Source organism: Diceros bicornis, chromosome 18 (genome assembly GCF_020826845.1).
Source record: "Diceros bicornis minor isolate mBicDic1 chromosome 18, mDicBic1.mat.cur, whole genome shotgun sequence".
NCBI classification, from domain to species: domain Eukaryota; kingdom Metazoa; phylum Chordata; class Mammalia; order Perissodactyla; family Rhinocerotidae; genus Diceros; species Diceros bicornis.
Window position 1 is genome coordinate 38,463,603 of NC_080757.1, and position 22,994 is coordinate 38,486,596.

General features: G+C 53.7%; 1 protein-coding gene across 1 annotated transcript in view; it reads left to right on the forward strand.

Moving 5' to 3' along the window:
• The window catches only part of ARHGAP23 (Rho GTPase activating protein 23), a 70,012-nt gene extending 47,365 nt beyond the window's left edge, over window positions 1-22,647 (forward strand). The window contains 8 exon segments of the mRNA XM_058560803.1: window positions 3,592-3,670; window positions 7,059-7,132; window positions 7,399-7,488; window positions 8,154-8,279; window positions 14,473-14,514; window positions 15,030-15,126; window positions 17,220-17,251; window positions 21,358-22,647. Coding sequence (XP_058416786.1) covers window positions 3,592-3,670; window positions 7,059-7,132; window positions 7,399-7,488; window positions 8,154-8,279; window positions 14,473-14,514; window positions 15,030-15,126; window positions 17,220-17,251; window positions 21,358-22,398 — 1,581 coding nt within the window. The 3' untranslated portion in view covers window positions 22,399-22,647.
• The last annotated feature ends 347 nt before the right edge of the window (window positions 22,648-22,994 follow it).

A 22,994-nucleotide genomic window follows, 5' to 3' on the forward strand; every position in this document is an offset into this window, starting at 1 on the left:
ATGTGGGACGCGGCCTCAGCATGGCCGGAGAAGCTGTGCGTCGGTGCGCGCCGGAGATCCGAACCTGGGCCGCCAGCAGCGGAGCGCGAACACTTAACCGATAAGCCACGGGGCCGGCCTTCACAACCCTTTAAAACAGTAAAATTTTACATTTAAAGATGTAAAATTCTTAGCCCAAAGCCTGTACAGAAACAGGCCGTTGGCTGGATTTGACCTACCGGCTGTGGTTTGCAGGCCCTGGCTTAGAAGAAGGGGAGTGTATGGTGTTTTCTGGACCGGCCAGCAATTTTGGGTGGGAAGAGAAGGGGCTGATCAGATGAAATGAGACCAGCTCGTGAGGGGATCTAACAACCACACTTAAGAGATTGCAACGCTGGCCCTGTGGCTTAGCGGTTAAGTGCGCGCCCTCCACTGCTGGCGGCCCGGGGTTCGGATCCTGGGTGCGCACAGATGCACCGCTTCTACGGCCGTGCTGGGGCCGAGTCCCACATACAGCAACTAGAAGAATATGCAACTATGACATACAACTATCTACTGGGGCTTTGGGGAGATAAATAAATAAATAAAGTTAAAAAAAAAAAAAAGCAAAACAATAGGAGATTAAATTATCATATAGCCATCCCTGTAACTAAATACTGTCATCATCAAAATTAAGTGGAAAAAAATTAAAAAAAAGAAAAAGAGATTGCAGCAGGCTATATGTCAGTTCTATCTCAGTAAAGCTGGAAAAAATATCCAATGTTTCAATATGAAAAAAACCAACAGAGTTTGCAGCAGGACCATGGTTCTCAAACTGTGTTTCCTGGGATCCTGAGGTCCCCAGAGGTGCTGTGGGGGGCCAGGGGCAGGTCGGGACCCCCATCCTTGCTTGAACTAGAGTAACCTGCTTTGCTCTGGCTTTTTTATGTCAATTTTTATCATATTGGGTTTTTATGTATGATTCTATTTGATAAAAGGGGCTCTGGTGAAAAAGATGTTTTGGAAAACCACGAATCTGGGCAGCAAAGTCCCATGAGTCACATACTGTGAAGCTGTATGTGATACGTGACGTGACAGTCTTCCTGCCCTTGGGAAGGAAATGGAGAGATAAGCACATGTGAAACAGTGGACAGAGACAAGGCTGATCTCGCATCGAGGATGAGGATGTGGAAGGAGAGGATGTGGAGGGCTGGGGCAGGTGGTGGGCTTGAGTGTTTGAAGGATGAACAGGAGGGGGCAGGCAGACAGGGAAGCAGTCCAGGCAGGGAATGATGGCATTTTCCAAAATCCCAGAGAAGGGTCTGCGTGTCAGGACAGAGAATGGACCCCCCTCCTGGGCTTGGCAGTGGGGAGGTGAGGCCCAGGGCAGTGGACAGAGGGCTTTTATTGGCTTTGCTGAAGCCTTTGACCTTGATCCAATGGACAATAGGGAGCCTTCGATGGTTCTTCAGCTGGGAGGGATGGGGGGTGCATAAAGGAGAGTGGGGTTTGAGAAAGAGTAGTGCTTTAGCTTATGCCTAATGAGTGTGAATGAAGGAGCCCCAGGGTAGGGCATCTAGGGAAGAAATTACTGATATATTGGAAGTGTGAGGGGTCAGGAGGACTCTGGTCCCAGGGGAATAAGAAGGTTAGGAGCAGCTCTGGTGTTGGCTGCATGAGAGAGAGGAGGAGGGGCAGGGAAGAGATAAAAGTTTGAGCTGGGGGCCCAGTGGTCTCTGTCCCTGGCAGAAACTGGGGAGTAGGGCAGGAGAGGGAAGAAGTGTCAGGTCACAGCCCCATTGGATTTGGGGTGATGGTAAGTCACCCACATGGGGGTGATGGCGTATTCAGGCACTAGACCAAGAGTGGACTGGAGAGTGGGTGTGGGTCATGCTGGGGTATGGAAGTGCAACGATGGAGGGAGCTGCTGTTGGGGGAGAGGGTGGCCATCAGGAGTGCAAGGGCCAGGCTCTGAGTGGGGCGGGAGAGGGAGCTCGGGTGAGGCTGGGAAGAGGGCAGATCCTTGCACACAGGTGGGGTCAAGGAGGACGGGGCAAGGCTTAGGTTTGGCAGCTGGGAGATGAGAAGAGCCCATGCTGTGGGGCCAGGAGGGAGTGGAGGGAGGTGGGCAGGAGGTGGGAGGGAGGTAAAGGGGTGGGGGTGTGCACTGAAGCACACACCTTTGCTGGAGTGGGGGCGTGCCGAGTGTATCGGGGTGTGGTTTTGTCTTAGACAGCAGTTGTGTCGTTTGTCGGGGGAGTGCTGGAGTTAAGTGTTTGTGTGCGGGGTGAATCTAACTCCTGTTGAGCCTGTGGGGAGGGTATTGTTTGTGGAATTCTCTGGCATTAAGCTATGGATCCACTGTAAAGAGCACGTATATTGTCGAGTTGTGTGTCTTTGTTGAGGGTATTATGTTGCTTTCTGGGTGTGAGTTCCTCTGAACGGTTCCTACCAATGGTGCAGGGCGATGGTGCCCCCTGGTGGACAGAAGGGACAATGACCCGGCTGTCCTTCACTCTTATATTCAACAACCGTTTATTTAGCCCGGGGTTTCTCAACCTTGACACTTGGGGCAGAATAATGTTTGTTGTGGGAGGTTGTCCTGTGCACTGGGGGAAGTTTAGCAGCATCTCTGGCCTCCTCTATCCTCTAGGTGCTAGTGGCACCCCCTAGTTGCGAAAACCAAAATGGTTCTAGACGTTGCCGATGTCCCTGGGGGGCAGAATCGCCCTGGTTGAGACCTACTGATTTAGACCATTTAAGTGCCAGGCTCACAGAGCTGGCTAGGTGATAGGAACACAGCAGGGGATAAGATAAGATCCGTGCCCCTCATGGAGTTTACAAGCCTGCCAGGGAGCTAGGCGGAAAAGGGAAACGAATGTTTACAGTAGTGACAAATTGTGCTGAGTGCCATGGAAAAAACGAAGCGGGGCTGTGATACAGATGACAGGGCAGTGGTGATGGTGGCTGCTTTAGCTATGATGGTCAGGGAAGGTCTCTCTGGAGGTAACATTTAGATAGGGTGAGGAGCCGGTCATGTGAGGGGTAGGGGGAAGAGAGTTCTAGTGGAGGCACCCGGCAAGTGCAAAGGGCCTGAGACAGGCAGGCGCCAGGTGAATGAGTGCTGTGTCATGGCGAAGGAGAGGGGGTCCGAGGATGACTCTCTGCTAAATGGGGAGCACTGGGAAGCAGGAGTTGGCACTCATAGGCCCAGTGGAGGTCCAATGGGCAGGTATGGGGTGGGTTTTGCTTACTTCTATCTCCCACAGTGCCTGGACCAAAGAAGGCACCCCATCCTTTCTGTGGATGGGCAGATGTTGGGGCCCACTGGGTTGGGTGGGACAGGGAGGGGCTGGGGCCAGGTAGTAGGGGGCTAGGACCTAGCTGGGGACTCTGTTCTGCTGCCACCACCCTGATGAGTCTTCTTAGCCCAGAGATCCCTGGCCTGAGTAGAGCTTGGTGTGTCTGGATCCCAGGGAGGGCCTGGGCTGGGCTGGCCTGGGCTCTAGGCTGGACAAGCGTGGAGGTGTGGGCACCTGGGCTGGGTCTGGCTGGCCCTGGACCTGGGGGATGGAGGTTTGCAGGCATAAGGCTAAGCCTGCACGCGGTCTGACGTCTTTGCCCCTTTCCCAGCGCTGGCAAGACCTCAATGTGATCAGCAGCCTGCTCAAGTCCTTCTTCCGAAAGCTCCCTGAGCCTCTTTTCACCGACGGTGAGTAGGGCAGGGGGCGGAAGTGGAGGATGGGAGGAGGAGGGACACCTGTCTGTGCTGCACCCTGACCACTGATTAATTGGATTTGTTGGTTTTACTTTTTGGGTTTTTGTTTTAATACAAAAGAAACACGTGCTTGTAAAAAACTTAGGTAGTACAGACAGGAATAAAGTAACACGAAGGTCCCTGTCAGTCTCCCACCCCCTGTCCCCGGAGGTTTGACTAACACTTTCTCGGCGTTTATTATGGGCCAAGCACAACTCCCTGCAACAACTCAGTGAGGTAGGTACTATTATCTCCTCTTTACAGAGGAGGAAACTGAGGCACAGAGAGGTTAACTGACTTGCCCAAAGTCACACAGGTTGCAAGTGTCAGAGCCAGGATTCGGGGCCGGCCCCGTGGCTTAGGGGTTAAGTGCGCGTGCTCCGCTACTGGTGGCCCGGGTTTGGATCCCAGGCGGGCACTGACGCACTGCTTCTTCAGCCATGCTGGGGCCGCGTCCCACATCCAGCAACTAGAAGGATGTGCAACTATGACATACAACTATCTACTGGGGCTTTGGGGGAAAAAAAAAGGAGGAGGATTGGCAATAGATGTTAGCTCAGGGCCGGTCTTCCTCAGCAAAAAGAGGAGGATTAGCATGGATGTTAGCTCAGGGCTGATCTTCCTCACACACACACACACAAAAAAAAGAGCTGGGAGTCGGCCCCAGACATCAGGCTCCAGAGCCCAGCTCTTGACCGTTAGCTGAGATGCTTATTAACAATCTGTTGTGTTTCCTTCCAGACCCTTACACACATGACAAAGACACACACACATACATAGGGTTTGGAGCTGGGTGAGTTCAGTGGTGTGCTGGTACATGTTTAACATCTGGCTCTCAAGGGAAAAAAGCCTTGATTTGTAGTGTTTTCCAGTTTCCATGGTATAAATACTCTCACCATGGCTTATTCCAAGCTCCCGATGTGCTGTCCCCTACGTGGAGTTGGGGAGAGATGAACACAATTGGCTCTCAGGAGCTGCAGCAACCACTAGTTGAGTTGTTCTTAACAAAAGGAGGCTTGTAATTTGGAGATTCATTCGTGTCAGTACAAAGAGCTCTACCTCCTTCTTCGTTTAAATCAACCGCATAGGATTTCATAGCGTGAAGAGACTATAATTTGTCTAATCACTCCCCTATTGATGGATTTTTAGGTTGTCTTTAAATTTTTGCTGTTGCTAAACACATTGCGATGACTTTCCTTAAATGTGTCCCTCACACCTGGATCAGCCCTTAAGGTAGATTTCTAGATGTAGAATTGTTGGGTTCAAGTCCTGGTAAACAATTTTTTTTTTATTGATGTTTTAATAGTTTATAATATTGTGAAATTTTGGGTTGTACATTTTTGTTTGTCCATCACCATATACATGTCTCCCTTCACCCCTTGTGCCCACCCCCTACACCCATTGCCCCTGGTAACCACAATACAGTTTTTTCTGTCCGTGTGTTGGTTTATATTCCACATATGAATGAGATCATACAGCATTTGTCTTTCTCTTTCTGGCTTATTTCACTTAATACCCTCCAGGCCCATCCATGTTGTTGCAAATGGGATGATTTTGTCTTTCTTTATGGCTGAGTAGTATTCCATGATATATATATATACCACATCTTCTTGATCCAATCATCAGTCGAGGGACACGTGGGTTGGTTCCATGTCTTGGCTATAGTGAATAATGCTGCAATGATCATAGGGGTGCCTAAGCCTCTTTGGATTGTTGATTTCAGGTTCGTTGGATAGATTCCCAGTAGTGGGATAGCTGGATCATAGGGTATTTCTGTTTTTAATCCTTTGAGGAATCTCCATATTGCTGGTAAACATTTTTGAAAGCTCATGTGAAGTTGCTCTGAGAAGGAGGCCCTAGTTCACACTCCCACTAACGGCATAAGAGTTTGTTCCCACACCCCATCAACACTGGATGTTATTCATATTTTCAACTTTTGCTAATTGGATAGGGGAAATGGCACCTCATTATTGTTTTCATTTTCATTTCCCTCATTTCTAGGGAGATTAACTACCTTTTCATTCGTTTATTGGTCTTTTCTATTCCCTCTGTAATTGCCTGTTCAGACTATGTGCCCATTTTTCTGTTGGGTTGTTTGTCTTTTTTTGTATTGATTTGTAAGAGACAAGCTCTTGTATAATATGGTATTAACCTTTGTTACTTTTTGCAAATATTTGCTCTTGGTCTGCCATTTGCCTTTTAACTTTTCAGTATAGAAATTGAAAACAATGATTTTAAGTGCAGTCAAAGCTACTAATCTTTAATGGATTCTGCATCTCATGTTTAGGAAGATCTTATGATTATAAAAGTATTTTCTTATTTTCCCCAATATTTTAATAACTTTTATATTTGGCTCTGTAATGCAGTTAAATTTGTTTGTATACTATGTGAGTTAGAAATGGATTTTTTTTTCCCAACAAGACAGCTAATTGTCCAGGGACATTTATTGCTGCCTGCATCCTTCCCCGCTGGTTTGAATGCCGCCTATATCACCTAGTAAAGACCCACATGGGTGGCCTGTATCTCTCCTTTCTGCCTTATCCTCGATCTAGCTTCTCTACCAGTTCCGTGCTGCCTTAGCTGTATCTGGTAGGGCAAATCCTCCCTCACCATTCTTCCTTTAAAAAGTAATCTTGGCTATCTTTGTGCATTTACTCATCCAGATAAATTTTAGAGTAAACTTATCACATTCCTTTTTTTTTTTATTGGTGAGGAATACTGGCCCTGAGCTAACATCTGTGCCAGTCTTCCTCTATTTTGTATGTGGGTCACTGCCACAGCAAGGCTTGATGAGCAGTGTGTAGGTCTGCGCCTGGGATCCGAACCCAGGAACCCAGGCCACCAAAGTGGAGCATGCCGGACTTAACCACTATGCCACTGGGCCGGCCCATATTATGTTCCATTTTTTAAGGTTCCCAGTGGACTTCTCCTGAAGGGAGTTGGGGGAATCCTGGCAATTGGGAAGAGGTGTCTGGGGGATGAAAGGCCCCTCCCTCTTTCTAGATAACCGTCTCTTCTGACCTTGTGGTGTCCTTGTCCTGGAGACTGGGGCACGGATCCATTTTCCAGTATTAACATGCAGCTTAGGTCTTATTTCTTCCCAGATGCACACACCTGGGCTACCCCAGGTCAGGTACACACTTGAGTGCTGGTGTGGTGGGTTTGGTCACATGAACACAAGGCCATGGAGCCCCCCAAAACTGGAACAGCTTGGGTACAAACCACTGACCTCCCAGCAGGGCCCCTTCAGCCAGCCAGGGCCTTCAGCCCGGAGTCAGCTCACCCTGATTGTGGGAGAAGGGGCTACCTCCCGCCTCTCTAAGGTGTCTTCACTGTGTTCTAGACAAATACAATGACTTCATCGAGGCCAATCGCATTGAAGACTCGAGGGAGCGGTTGAAGACGCTGCGGAAGCTGGTAAGGAGGGAGAGACGCTGTTGGGCCAAAGGTAGACCAGACTGGAGAGACCACTGTCCCAGAAGCCTGGGGTCCAGGGCCACCAATTCCCTGTGACCTTGGAGAAGTCCACTCTGGGCCTCAGTTTCTCCATCTACACAAGGGGAATGGTTAGAGGGTAGATTCCAGACCCTCTGAGATATGGCAGTGGGAGCCCCCGTAGGGCTTGGAGGGGAGTGGGAGAGGCTGTCACAGCCTGGTCCTGTGCCCCTTCTCTCTCCCGCCAGATCCGGGATCTCCCAGGACACTACTATGAAACACTCAAATTCCTCGTGGGCCATCTGAAGACCATTGCCGACCACTCGGAGAAAAACAAGGTGGGTGGGGACTCCGGCCTGGAGCGTGGGGGAGGGAAGCAGACCAGGGTCTCCTCAGAATACTCTAAGATCCTCCAGGTCAGATAATCTCAAGCCCCTCTAGGTGTGCCCTCCTTCTTAAAGGTCATTCTGTCCCCACCCCACCCCTACATGCCAGCCAGTGCTTCTCCCCCAGAGAGCCAGCTCCTGAGTTTCTGAGGGTCTTCCAGAGGCAGAGAGCCACAGTCTCCCTGCGTCTAATGGAAACCTATCCTCTGATCCAGCTCGAATCCCTTGCATTGCATTTTCCTAATCAAACCTCTGTATCTTCTTGTTCTGCAGCAGGGAAAATGAGGGGAGCTATAGGATTTCTCCCAGTCCTAATATACCCTCGGAACTCCAGTGGGTCCCCACTCTGGGATCTCCCACTGCTGGCACAGTATAGGTGTGCAGGTTGGGCACTGCCATGGCTGCCGGGCCTAGGGGTGAGTGGGGCTGAAGTCTGTCCTGTGCTCTCCTTACCAGGCAGCTCCATGCCCATACAAGGGGGTGTCCAGCCCCTAAGCCAGGGACAGATCAGGATGTGGTTGGGACGGGGGCCTGAGGGGCCCAGAGTGAGGGAGGCCTGGGGACTGGAGTCAGAGCCCACAGATGTTGTCACTGACCTGCTCCCCTCCCCTGCCCAGATGGAGCCCCGGAACCTGGCCCTGGTCTTCGGGCCAACGCTGGTGAGGACATCCGAGGACAACATGGCGGACATGGTGACCCACATGCCTGACCGCTACAAGATCGTGGAGACACTGATCCAGCACGTAAGCAGCCGCCTCAGGCCAGGGCCATGTCCCCTGGGCACTTCACTCCTGTTCGCCTGGGTGGGCGTGCTCAGGGAAGGATGAGGCAGCTTCAGAAAATGCTGAATGCCCTTCAGAAGTGATAGGCTGCATTTCAAGGCCAAACAGGGACGGATCCAGACATCCCTGTGGTTCTGGGATGTCACATCCCCCCAGGAGAATAAGGAGGCCCCTGAGCTTCCAAGATAAATGTGAGGGTCAGAGGGTGGAGGAGGGTCAGGGAAGGCGCTGCTGGGTTGGAGAGCAGAGGGGTGAATGCAGGGGCATCATCAGAAGGTGGCCCCCAGGAGAGTTTCCTGGCAGAACTGGGTAGACAGGTGCCGGGTGGGGTCGAAGCTCTGCCCTGCTGGCCCAACTGAGGCTTCAGGGAGGAAACGGTGATTCCCGGGGGAGGGGGAGGGGACAGGACACAGCACGGACTGAGGCAGGATCCTGCCCTTGGGCTCCGTGTGTCTTGGGCTGGTCCCTTCCCTTCTCATGGCTGCCTGGAGGCACCAAGAGCCCTGTTTCTAAGGATTCTTGTCCATGACGGGATGAGAACATGGAGCGGCCAGCAGAGGGCGCAGGAGGCCTTGGTCGTCCTGAGCCAAACGAGGGCAGCACCACCCCCTTGTGGGGCGCTCAGTGCTGTTTTTATAAATCATAGATTTTCTATTTCTAAATTTTAGTATGGCCTGTGTCTGGCCCACAAAGGACAGAACCAGACCCCTCCTGCTAGGAGAAATAAGATTGTCAGCTGGTCAGGGGAAGGGGAGCCTCAGCCTCCCCCACCTCATAGACGCTTTAGGGAAGGGAAACCAGCTCAGGTTACTCCCATTTTGCAGACGAGGAAACGGGCTCAGAGAGGCAAAGCGACTTGCTCAAGGTCACACAGCTAATAAATGCAGCCCCAGGGTTTTAAGCCAAATCTGTCTGACCAAAGCCTGTGCTTCCCTCCCCACCTACTGGGAGGGCAGATGCCTGGGTCTGTCCCAGAGCTGGCTCGGAGTGAGGGAGGCTGGCCAGGGTCAGTGAAGGGAGGGGTGGGGTAGACGTTGGTCATGCTGACGGGCCTTGTCTGCTCGTTTCCTGCCCTTACTGCGTGGTCAGGGCCCTGAGCCACAGGAGGGAGCATTGAGGCCTGTTCTCCTTCTAACACTGGGACCGCCACTCAGCCAGCCAGCCTTGCTCTGCTCCTTGTGTGCTGCGTGGCCTTAGACAAGCTACTTACCCTCTCTGTGCCTCAGTTTCCTCATCTGTAAAGTGGAGATAAGAAGAGCCTGGAGACCCCCCTCCAGAGCTGTCAGGGAGGCCAGGGCTGCCGGGCAGCGTCAGGGATCCTGATGAGGCCTTGGTCTGGGGATGCTTATCTCCCTGGGATAAGTTCAGCTCCCCAACTGAACAGGAGCCCCTGGAACCCCCAGGAGTGTGTGCTTTGGTGGGGGCAGTGGGAAAGGGAGGGACACTGGCCCCATGGCTCCTGGAAAAGCCCCTGGAAGCCCGAGGCCTGTGGTCAGCTGGGGTGTCCAGAACAGCAGCCTTCAGGGAAAAGGGAGGCCCAAAGTGTGTCCACTTACCCTCCCTCAGGGCCCTGAAGGGGAGTCCCCAGCCAGTAGCAGCCCCTCATCTGGGAAGAGTGGGGGCTGGTGGAGCATATCTGTGTCCTTCAGAGGTTTACTCCCAGCACCCAGCCTAGGGCCTGGCATATAGTGAACTCTCAGTGTTTGTTGAATGAATGAACAAATGAATGAATTGCTATTGAGGTTATACCCATCTGGGCTCTCCCACTCAGGGATTCATTCCTGGCAAGAAGCCGAGCTGGTGCCCCTCCATTCTCTGCCTCCTGGCACTTGACCATCAGCCCCGGACCGCTGTCAAGGGAATGGGCCACCCCCTGCAGGCCCCTTGAGCCCGCCCACCCCAGTCTGCTGGGCTCTGTCCAGCCCGAAGGCTCTTTAGCCAGGGAGCCGTGTAGTCACGAGCCCAGGCAGGACCCGACCTGTGGCAGAGGCTGCTCTGGCTCTCGCTCTGAGCCCCTGGCTCGTCCGTGGATGGTTGGAGTTAGCGGGTGACACGACTCCTGTTGGGAGTTCCGGACGCAGCCGTCACCTGCCTCCCTCCCGGGGGCTCCATCATCCGTGGACAGCAGAGCTGCAAGGGGCCTGAAGGCAGCCAGATCTGTCCCCCGTCATACAGAGGGCGGAAACTGAGCTGTGAAGAGGAACAGTGACTACCCCAGGGTCCCTCAGCAACGTGACGGCAGAGTGGGGATGAGCAAACCCGGGCTCACTGTATATATACAGCCTCCCGGCAGCAGCTCACCAGCCAGCTCACACCTGTGTTTACCAAGTCAGTCGGAACCCAAACCAAGACCACGTCAGGCATTTGTCCATGTATTCACTCAGCAAAGATGGCCATCCCTGCTGTGTGGACACTGGGATCTCTCCACCTCTGCACGAGTGACCTGTGGGGCCAGATAGTTCTTTGTGGGGGGCCGTCCTGTGTAGTGTGGGGTGTTTAGCAGCATCTCTGGCTAGATGCCAGGAGCATCCCTCCAGTTGTGACCATGGAAAATGTCTCCTGACATTGCAAATGCCCCCCTAGGAGGGGCACAGTCGCCCCGTTGAGAACCACCCGTGTAGTGGTTGAGAGCACTGGCTCTGGAGCCAGCCGGCCTGAGGTTGAATCCTCGCTCTGCTCCTTGTGTGCTGTGTGGCCTTGGACAAGTTACTTACCCTCTCGGTGCCTCAGTTTCCTCATCTGTAAAGTGGAGATAAGAATATACTTACCTCACAGGGTTATTGTGGAGGTTACGGGAGTTAATATCTATAAAGCACTTAATGGTGGCTGGCAGTTAGTAATTGTTACACGAGCCTTAGCTCCCATCATCATCCTCCTCCCCATCCTCCCCATGGCATTATCCCATGCCAGAGACAGAGGCAAGTGCTGGGGACACAGAGATGAATGGAACTCAGGCCCTGCTCTGAAGGAGCACTGCCCAGTGAAGACATCACTTCTTCAGGCTCTGGGCTAGGCCCAGGGAAGCCCCTCAGAAGGACCCCCTCAGCCCTTAGGGCAGGGCTGGGATGGCGGTCAGGGAGTTCTTGAATTGTCTTAAAAGACCACAAGGAATTTAGCCAGGCAGAGAAGGGAGAAAGAGCATTCCAGGCAGAGGGCACAGCATGTGCAAAAGCAGGGTGGCATGAGCTGGCACGAATCCTTCCAGAGAACCATGCACCACTCGGAAGCTTCCTGTAGACTTCCAGGTTCCCAGAGCACTTTTATGTACCCTCAAACCCGAGTTAAAGGCTGGCTTCTTAGGGCTCCCTCTGATTAGCCTGTCTCTGGGGACCACACCTTTTAATAATAGCTAACATTTATTATGCACCAACAATGTGTTGTACTAAATGTTTTAAGTACAGTATTTCTTTTAATTGAGATATAATTGACATATAATATCATATTAGTTTCAGGTGCACAACATGATTCGATATTTGTATATATTGTGAAATGATCACCACAATAAGTCTAGTTAACATCCATCACCATACATGGATACAAATGTTTTTTTTCTTGTGATGAGAACTTTCAAGATTTACTCTCCTAGCAACTTTCAAATATGCAGTGCAGTATTATTAACTAGATTCGCCATGCTGTATGTTCCATCCCCAGGACTTATTTATTTTATAACTGGAAGTTTATACCTTTTGACCCCCTTCACCCATTTCACCCATCCCACATCCCCTGCCACTGGCAACCACCAATCTGTTTTGTGTATCTATGAGCTTGGGATTTCTTTTTCTTTTTTTTTAAATGCCACATAGAAATGAGATCATATGGTGTTTGTCTTTCTCTGTCTGAGTTATTGCACTTAGCATAACGCCCTCCAGCTCCACCCATGTGGTCACAAATGGCAAGATTTCATTTTTTATGGCTGAATAATATTCCATTGTATATATACACCACATTTTCTTTATCTGTTTGTCTATCAATGGACACTTAGTTTGCTTCCATGTCTTGACTATTGTAAATAATGCTGCAGTGAACGTGGGGGTGCAGATATCTTTTTGAGTTAGTGTTTTCTTCAGATAAATACCCAGAAGTGGAATTGCTGGATCATATGGTAGTTCTAGTTTTAATTTTTTGAGGAACCTCCAAAATGGCTGCACCAATTTACATTCGTACCAACAGCGCACAAGGGTCCCTTTTCTCCACATCCTCGCGAAAATTTATTTCTTGTCTTTTTGATAATAGCCATACAGTATTTCATTTTAATCCTCACCACAATTGTAGAAGTAGATGCTTATATTATGCCCATTTTACAGACAAGTAAGGACTCAGAGAGGTAATTTGCCTGAGGAGAACTTAAGCCCGAGACGACTGACTCTAGATCTTGCATTTCTTTCTTCTCCTCTCTTACTCTTTTCTCTTCTGTCTCTTTCTTGTTTCTCTTTGTGCCACTTATTTGAGTTAATATGTGCCTGATTGTGATTGATAATAACTGAGGTTCATGGCACATGGTCATAATCGACCTTGCGAGTCCCCCTTCATTGCTGACCCCACTCCGCCTCCTCCATAAGAACCCACTCTAGGAGGTTAATACGTGTCCTTCCAGCCCACCTTCTGTATGCTTATTTTAAATGTATGGATACCCTTAAATGTATATGATGTTCTGTGTGTTCTTTCAATCGGTGAGCTTAGCTCATTTACCTTATTGTAATCTCTGTACTGTTAGGACTTATTTCTGCCATCTTAAATGTTATTTTCTTTCTTTTTTTAATATAATTTTTCTTTTTACCACATTTTCATTTTATTTCCTTTTTTTTTCGGTCTGGCCCACCTTGCTTTGGATGGGTTGATTTTTATTTTCCTGATATGAAAATTTGTACAATTTATAAAATCCATACTTATATTTAGTTATACAACTATAAAAGCCCATACTCCTGTTTAATTTTCACTGTCAATTTCTAAAGCTTATCAGTATCCATGTCTTTCTTCCAGCACATCTGAAAGCCAAGGACCTTAGTGTACTTTCACTTGTCACTGGTTTCTCCCTCCGCATTTGAATTCCAGATTGTCATGGATATGCTCTGTGTGTTTCATATGTGTGTGTGTGTCACTGCTTGGTTTGATAACAATGGATCTTTCTACGCTGTTATCCATCCATCTCAGAGCTTGTCACCCCACCTGGATTCATTTCTTTACTTGCTCATGTACTCAGTCAAGAGAGTTTTTGTGTAGTAAACTTCCTGATGTCTTAGAACAACTTTATATCACACTCAAATTTAAATGAGAGTTTAGCAGAGTAGAAAAGTCTAGGTTCAAAATTCTTACATTTGTAGTCCAGCAGCACGTTGAAAATATTACTTCCTTGTCTTCTTGTGTCTGTTGCTGCTGAAAGTTCTAGTTACAAGTGATACTTGTTCATTTGCAAGCAATCTGGTTTGTTTTTCATAAAATGTTTATTAGAGTTTTATCTTCAGGATTCTTAAATTTCATAAAATATATTTGAGTAGGATTTTTACTTTATTTTCTAGCCTGTTTGGCATTTATGAGAAAACCCTTGCCTGCCTGCCTGCCTGCCTGCCCCTCAGGGAGCCTCTTAACACCTCCGCCCAGGCAGTTGCCTTTTCTGGGCAGGGGGCAGGACACCCCCAGGTGTCAGCGTGGAGCCCAGGCTGGTGTGGGGGACACTCAGCTGGCACTGGGCCGGCCTTCTCCCTGCAGTGGACCCAGCTGGCACTAGATGGCGCTGCCCCCGCCCCCAGCTGACAGTAGGGAGAGAGCCACAGCCAGGGCACTGGACAGTGTTTAGTGAAAAACAGGCAAAGGGAGAAGCTGTCCCCGAGCCATCATCCATCTATACTCGAGCCCTCTCCCACTCTAGGCTGCGTTTCCCTCCCTTTTCTCTCCCCACGGGTTTCTCATAGTCTGTGGAGTCAGGTTCCAGGCTCCATCAACCTCCCTCTGAGGCCTCTTGAGCAGCCAGGGCAGCCTGGGGTTTGTTGAGAAGAGGAGGGGGCCCTCGCCTTTGGGGCCCCCTCCTGCCAATCCGGCGCTCCTTCAGGCCCCTGAGTGGGTGCTCTGGACGGAGCAGCTTGGGAGCCCGTGTTTCCCTGTCTTCCCTCAGCCCCTTCCCAGCTGATTTCATCTCTTCTTTTTGTCCCCTCTGCAGTCAGACTGGTTCTTCAGTGACGACGAGGACAAGGGAGAGAGGGTAAGTGATGCAGAGGGCAGGTGGGCTGGGGTCTGGTCTGAGGTGGGCCTCCTCATCCCAGGTGTGTGTGTAGAGGGCAGCAGGTTCCTCCAGTCTGATGGGAGACACGACCCTCCCCTTCCTGAGCCCCCAGTCTGAGGGGATAGATATAGGCCTTGCCCTGAGGAAACTGAGTCTAATAGCAAAGGCAGTCCTCACCTTCCAGTGTTATGTGGAGGACATAGGTCTCAGGAAGGTCCAGTCTGAAGGGGGAGACACAGCTCCTGCCCTCAGCTGAGGGAGCAGCTTGGGCCTTCGGGGTTCCATCAAGGTGTTGGGGAAGGCACAGAACAGCCTCATGGGGGACATGTAGGACGTGCCCTCCAGAGTGCCTGACTGATGAGGGAGACAGTCCCTGCTCTGGCGAGCCCCAGTCTGATGGAGGAACGTGGCCCTGTCTTCAGGGTCCCCCATCCTGCGGGGTCCCCAGTCCCGCCATCTGAGGGCATGCTGGCTGACCCTCCTCCTGTTTGCAGACCCCTGTGGATGACAAGGAGCCTCAGTCAGTGCCCAACATTGAGTACCTCCTACCCAACATTGGCAGGACAGTGCCCCCTGGTGACCCAGGTTCAGGTGAGCACAGGGGCCTGGGAAGGGGTGGGGGTGGGAACTGCATTCCTGAGGGTCCCGGATGCCTGACCAGATGCCCAGCGGCCCTGCTTCTGCCCCAGCAGGGTCCTTCCCTGCCCCCCGGAGACTGGGCTGTGGCAGGGCCTTCTCCCTCTCTGGGGAGGTCTGGCTTGCCTGTGTGCCCGCCTCCTTGTCCGCTCGGCTGCCCCCGCCCCCGGGCTGGGTAGGAGCTTTGTCCACCCTCCTTCACTGGTTTCCTTCCTGAGCTTTTTATTTCTCCTGGGCTGTGTCCTTCTGGGCATGTTCCTCTTTTTAATTTTTCTTCCTTTTCTCCTTGCACCCCTCCACCCCTCCTCCCTCTTCTCCCTGTGCTCTCCTCCCGTGCCCTGGACCTGCCCCTTCTCTTCTCCCCCCCCCCCACTCCTCCAGCGGACCTGTTGGAGATTTAAAGGGTACAGTGTGGCATTGCGGCCTCGGTCACTAACAGTGGCGGGTGATTATAAGAAGGCTGGGCAGGCACGAGGGGCCGGCAGAGACGTCCTGGGCTGTGGGGACCTCACCCTGACATACTAGCTACTCACGCCCACCCCAGCCCCTCCCCTCCGAAAGCCCTTCTCAGGAGGAAGCAGGCACTGGCTGGATCCAGACCCTGTCCCCTGCCAGGAAGTTTGGGCACGACATGGCTGCCCTCCCGCAGTCCCCCACACTCTGCGGCCTCACTCCATGCCGAGCCTGGCCACTTCTGGTTATCTGGGCTGGGGGAGGCTTGGCTGGTAGGGGACCCAGCCTCTCCAGACACCACCTCCAGAAGCGGCTCTATATCTACAGCTCCTGCCTCAGTTGCCTCCGAGGGCTGGCTCTTACTGCTTCCAAAACCAGAGCCCCTGGTGACTCAGCCCCTGAGTCTTGTTTCCCAGCCTCTGGCCCTCTCATAGCAGAGTAGCCCAGAATCAAAGGAATGGCCAGTCCCTTCTTGGCTCAAGCCACGAACTCCTCCCACCCTGTGGGTGACCCGCCCTTAGTATTTTGACCGCCCCTGTCTCTGACAGAGGCATACCACAGCGCCCCTAGTTGCAAGAGGCAGGCTGCGGGAGGGTGGAGATGGCAGAGAGGAGCCCCCCCCCCCCCCCCCCCCCCCCCCCCCGGTCTCTTCTAATCACCTGCTGCCACTGCCTGCCCTGTGTGTGTTGCTGTGTGGTCAGCCCATCTGCTCTGCTCACCATGTGCGGGGGAGGGCTGGGGAGGAGGCGTCTAACTTGCTTGCCAGAGAGTGTGGATTAACCACACCTGCCCACTCCCCGCTGGCCCCCGGGGGGTCCTTGGATCAGCCTGCCCTCTCCCCAGTCCTGGAGAGGACACTGCCAGGACCTATTTCTGGTTCCTTCTCCATGCTATTAAGGGAGTGGAACCCAAGTCCCACTGATGTAATGAATTTACTCTCCTTCGTAACTCTGGTTCTAAACAGGGGCCTGGCCCCATAAGGGCAGACTGACCTCCCGCCCGGAGGTAGAACCTACCAAGGCTTCAGTCGCCAGCGCTCCCTGCCTCCTGTGTCCCCCCACTTCACATCTGCCCCTGTACTCGATCATGCCCATGGTCCCTCTTCCTTCTCTCACTTCCTTCCTGGAAGTAGGGGGGTAAGGGTGGATGTAGGGCACCCACCTCTCTATGCACTGTGTGGTCTCCATTTCTCCAGAGCATCTGTGATTTGCTGTGTTTCATTGTTGTGGTTTCCGTGGACTGCATCTGATATTTGGCATTGTCTCTCCGTTGCTTCAGAGTAACAGGGACAGGAGGAGAGGGGACAGGAACTAGGCTCAAAGAAACCTCCCCCCTTGCCCTTAACCCTGGGCAAATGAGGGTCCAGTGGCTGGCAGCCTGATGTCACTTCCTGCCTCGAAAGGAAGTAGTGATTGACATCATTCTCTGCTCCATCCCTATCCCCCAGGAAATGACATCAGAGGCCGTCACACTCCCAGGGCCTGGGGAGATCTCATGTTTCTGAAGCCTTTGAGGAGAGGGAATTGTGTTCACAAGACTCAGCCTTCTCTTGCCCTGATCCAACTTTCATTTTTCTTTCTGTCTCTCACCAACAGATTCTACCACCTGTAGTTCAGCCAAGTCCAAGGTAAGTGCCAAGGGAATTCTGAAGGCTTTATCCTGAGGCAAGCCAGCCCACTTTGCTTTTTGGTCAAGGGAATTGGGAGAATGTGACTGGAGCCTGAGGAAAGTTGATGGTCACCGGGAAGGAAGGTGGGAAATACTGAGTGTCCAAGGGAAGCTGAGAAGTCGCTCACCTTAGCAGTGCTTGGTGAGGCGTCTTGTGTAGTAGAAGGATCTGGCCTGGGAGTTAGGTGGCTGGGAGGCAGTGTTGTCCAGTGGTTAAAAGCAGAGACCTGGATCTGAGTCCTGGCTCCACCACTTAGTAGCTTTGGGACACTGGGCAAGTTAGGCAGCTTCTTTCTTTCTTTCTTTTCTTCTTCTTCTTCTTTTTTTTTTTTTTTTGCTGAGGAAGATTCGCCCTGAGCTAACATCTGTGGCCAGTCTTCCTCTATTTTGCATGTGGGTCACTGCCACAGCATGGCTGACGAGTGATGTAGGTCCGTTCCCTGGGAACCAAACCCAGGCTGCCAAAGTGGAGCATGCCGAACTTAACCACTACGCCCCTGGGCTGGCCTCTGTAGCCTCTTTCTGATCCTCAGCTGCTTCATCTGTAAATGATGATAATATTTAGCCCCATAAATGGGGTGAATAACAAATATGTCTGATATAATAACTATTCTTCAAAGTCTTTGGAGAGCCCAGAGCAAGCAGAAGAAAGGAAATAATAAATATTAGAACAGAAATCAATGAAATTGAAAACAACTGAGAAAATCAGTGAAACCAAAGCTGGTTCCTTGAACCAGGTCCCACAGCCAGCTAGTCGCCTGCTCTGGAGCTCGCCCTCTGAGACAGACCCTGTTAGGCGAGGAAGCCTGCCCCAGGTGGACCCTGCCCAACTGTTAGATTAGAGCTTGATGGCCGCTCGGGCTGCCATCACAAAATACCATAAACTGGGGGGCTTAAACCACAGAAATTTATTTTCTCACAGTTCTGGAGTCTAGAAGTCCAAGATCAAGGTGTCAGCATGGTCAGTTTCTGGTGAGAGCACGCTTCCTGGCTTGTGGATGGATGGCCGCCTTCTTGCTGTGTCCTCAGATGGCAGAAAGCGAGAGAGAGCAAGAGAGCAAACTCTGTGGTGTCTCTTTTTATAAGAGCACTAATGCCACCACATTAGGGGCCCCCCCCATGACCTCATCTAAACCTAATTACCTCCCACAGGCCCCATCTCCAAATACTGTCGCATTGTGCGGTAGGGCTTCACCATGTTAATTTGGGAGGGGAGATACAATTCTGTCCATACTAGTGCGTGATATCAGCTAAACATTGGCCAGTGGAACTGGGCTTACTTCTGTTTGGGTCTCTAAGCACTGGCCAGGTCCCAGCGAGCCCAGCATGCCTGACACCACGCAGGGGCTCAGTATGTGTCAGCTGAATGCCCTGGCTGAAAGAACGAAGGCTACTCTAGTCTGGTGCAGAGGTCCCCTGTAACTTCTCCACAGAGCGTCTACCTGCACACCTTTCGTGACGGGGTGCTCACTCCATTGTGAGACTGCTATGGCAGGGAGCAAGTTCATTATAGTGACCTGAATCTAGCTCCTTGTCACGTCCACCCATTGCTCCTGCAAGCCCCCTGGTTTTCTGTAGCCTGTTTTTTGACCTTTATGTGAATCTACTGACCTCTGCATTCCCTGGGAGTGACCAATGTGACCTCACTGCTTCTGTAACTAGCCGGGATGAGAGGGTAATTGGATCAGATGTTCCTAGCGGCCTCTCAAGTCTCTCAGAGAGTACTGGCCAGGAAAGAGAGGGGTACCAGCCACCATGGGCCTCAAGTTGGTCGTGGCAGTGCTGCCGTGTCACACGATTCCAGGGGGTGCCTTCTGAAGTCACGCAGTGTGGGCAGCCATGGCCCAGGAGCCACATGCCTGTGAATCCTGAATCCCTGACAGGCCTCGGCATTTTCAGAACTAACGGACATGAGAGAGTGTGTAGGACGCAGTGGCCACACAGGTATCTCTGTGACTCCAGTCATTATTACGCTGTGGCGGAAACAGGAGGTGGCCTTTGAGAAGGGGTCGAAGGGCAGGTCATTCCAGCCCAGCAGGGGACCCATCCTAGCATCTGCTTCTGCAAGGCTTCCTAATTTGAGGGGATCCATTCACCCATTGTGCGTTCACTTAGCACTTACGGAGTGCCTGCTATGTGCTGGCTTGTGCTAGGAGTCACAGATGCAGACACAGAGGAGCACAGACCTTGCCCTCAAGGAACTCAGAGTCCGACATAGATGATGTGGAAACAAGCTATTGTGATGTCAGCAGAGCTGGTGTCGATGTATTTTCAAAGGGCTATGGGAACCGGAAAGGGATCTCCAGCTCGGCCCGAGGGAGGGCTGGGAAGCTGCTGCACAGAGGATGCCAGGTCTGAGCTGGGCCCAGCAGGAGGAGTTAAGAGCTCATCCAGCAAACAGGGCAGCGGGGACCACGGGCTGCCAACGTTACAGTGCAAGTCATGTCGAGGGTTGGTGGGTCAGCATCACGGATTGGAGGCTGTGTTGGGGTTGGGGTCAGGCAGGGAGGCATCTAGGCTGGGAGAGGTGGGACCAGGTCGGTGAAGGGCCCTGTGTCTGTGCTTTATCCTGGTGGGGGCGGGTCCTGCAGAGTCCGGAGGTGATCAGAGTCCTGTCTTGCCTTAGAAGGACTGATTGCTCAGGAGGAGGGGGGATCAGGGTGAGGCAAGGGTGGAGGCAGGGAGTCCTATTAGGAGAGGGCAGAAAGGCCCAGAAAAGGCAGAGTGAGGGCCTGAAGGGAGGATGATGAGGATGAGCCAGCTTTGGGAGTCGTTTCAGGAGGAGAATGGAGAGGAGAGGGAGGGGTCAGAGACTCACCTTAAAGTGGGAACATGAATGGAGGTGGTCTGGGGCAGGGGTAGGGAGCAGAATGTGGTTCCAGATGGATAGGTTTCAGGTCCCTGAGACACCCTGGTAGAGACGGATTTGCAGTTGGAAGAGGAGTTCCGGAGCTCATGAGATAGAGAGTTGGGTGTTGGACCGGGAGGTGTCGGGACGGGGATGTTCGGGAATGGTATTTCCAGGGGAACATGAGCAAAAAGAAGAGAGAGGGGCTGAGAACAGAGCCCTGGGAACATGGCTTCTTAAGGAGTAAGACAGGGAAGAAGAGCTCCCCAGGAGGCAGAGGAGAGGCCAGAAAGGGAGGACTAAAAACCAGGTTGGAGAAGGCAGTGATGGGCGGTGTGGGCTCTGCTGGGAGATGGTGGAAGGCCGGGACCAAATCGCCTCCACGGGGCTTAGCAGTGAGAACAGCAGCAGGACGTTGCCCAGCTTGGGGTTGGAAATCACAGTTTGGGAGCAGCTTCAGTCCAAACCATTGGATTGTACAGGATTCTTTAGCCACTTTTGGCAGCAGAGCTGGCGGTTGGATTGATCTGGGGTTGGGGGTTGTCAGGTGTGGTGCTGGGGGAATGGCTGAAATGCCTGATGGGTGGTGGGAAAGGGCAGTGAACTTGGGCAGGTTGCCCTGGACAGGCCTGTACATACTGAGTAGGTGGAAACGCAGGTTTCCAGGTGGGAGTGAGTGGAGAGGGAGGGGGGCAGGAGCTGTAGTCCGAGAAAGGTCCCTGCCAGGCTCTGGTGATTACAGCCTCAGATGGTATATGTGAAGTGGGTTCAAACTGTCAAAAATGTTTTTCACTGTTGAGAGACTATGATTACCAGAGCTGTCTAAAGGATTTACCTAGCGCTGGATATAGAGAACGGAATGGAAGTTGGGGTGGGGGAGGTGAGAGACCAGACCCCAGCTCACAGGAAAGAGCTGAGAGTCTGGATTAAGATCAGAGGGGCGCAGAGGAGTCCTCAGGATTGGGAAGCGGCCGCAGGGGGAGTCTCCAGAGTGGAGAGTGACACTCCAGCTAGGACAGTGGTCCAGGAGGAACTGTTTATGATGCCGGTGGGGTGCTGAGCTTGGCTTGGACCTGTTGAGATCGGGTGCTACGGTGTGGGGTGTGTCCGGGTGGGAACGTGGAGGGCGCTGAGGCCCTCTGGCCTGGGGCTGGGAGAGAGGGCGGCGCTGGCGCACGTCTGGGCACCTACTGCATACTGACCTGTCTCCCGCACAGAGCTCGTGGGCCCCCAAGAAGGAGCCGTACGCCCGGGAGATGCTGGCGATCTCCTTCATCTCGGCCGTCAACCGCAAGCGGAAGAAGCGGCGGGAGGCTCGGGGGCTGGGCAGCAGCACCGACGACGACTCGGAGCAGGAGGCGCACAAGCCCGAGGCGGCGGCGCCGGCGCCCGGGGCCCAGGACCGGCCGGGGGGACAGCTGCCCGGCGCCGCTGCCCCCGAGGCCCCCGGGCGCCTCAGTCCCCCGGCGGCGCCGGAGGAGCGGCCGGCCGCGGACACGCGCTCCATCGTCTCGGGCTACTCCACCCTGTCCACCATGGACCGCAGCGTGTGCTCGGGCGCCGGGGGCCGGCGGGCGGGCGCGGGGGACGAGGCGGACGACGAGCGCAGCGAGCTGAGCCACGTGGAGACGGACACGGAGGGCGGCGTGGGGCCCGGGGGGCGCCCGGTGCGCCGGCCCTCCTTCAGCTCGCACCACCTGATGCCCTGCGACACCCTGGCGCGCCGCCGCCTGTCCCGGAGCCGCCCCGACGGCGAGGGCGCGGGCTCGGCCCGGGGCGGTCCCCGCGCCGCCGAGTTGCCGGGCTCGGCCTCGTCCAGCAGCCAGGAGTCGCTGCGCCCCACGGCGGCCGCTGCGGTGGCGGCGCTGGGCTCACGGCCTTCGCGCATCGAGGCTCTGCGGCTGCGCCTCCGCGGCACCGCCGACGACATGCTCGCCGTGCGCCTGCGGCGGCCGCTGTCGCCCGAGACGCGGCGGCGCCGGAGCAGCTGGCGGCGCCACACGGTGGTGGTGCAGAGCCCGCTGACCGACCTCAACTTCAACGAGTGGAAGGAGCTGGGCGGAGGGGGCCCCCCGGAGCCCGCGGGCCCTCGGGCGCACAGCGACAACAAGGACTCGGGCCTCAGCAGCCTGGAGTCCACCAAGGCGCGGGCGCCGTCGTCCGCGGCCTCGCTGCCGCCTGCGCCCGGGGACCCGGGGGCCCTGCAGAGCCAGCCCCCGCGCCGCTCGGCTGCCTCCCGCCTCCATCAGTGTCTGTGACCAGCCCCAGCCCCAACCCCCCGCCCCCACACCCCGCGCCGCTCGCCCCCCACCCAGAGCCCCTTGGGAAACAGGAGTCTCTTCTGGCTTGCACCCGCTCTTCTGTTGCCCCTGGGTGCATCCGGGCGGAAGTGGGAGGGCGCTGAGGCCGTGTCTCTAGTTTGGGTGCTGGAATTGGTAGGGGGTGGGCAGAGGAGAAGGCCTGGGGGCCAAAGAGTGTGAATGGGAGTGCGGGGACTCCGGCGATAAGGAGTGAGACAGGAGGGGGATAGGCTCCTGGGGCTCTGGGCAGCTGCTGGGCGGGGGCGGGGGGGGGGGTCCTCTGTCCCCTGGACTGGTGAGAGTGTGCCCTTCTGGGCCTCTGTGTCTGCTCTTAGGGACCTTTGTCGGCCACAGGGTGTGGATAGGGAACCCCCAAGTCTCAGACTAAAGGAAGGACACTGGGTGATGCTGGCTTGTCGCTCCTTTCCTCTGCTCTTCCCCATTAGCTCCAAGCTCCCAGCAAAGGGGGGGAGGGGGGTTGTGTCTGTATGTCTGGGGAGAGGAGATGTAGGGTGGTGGTGTCCGTGGGGGGAGGGGGTTGTGTGTGTGAATGT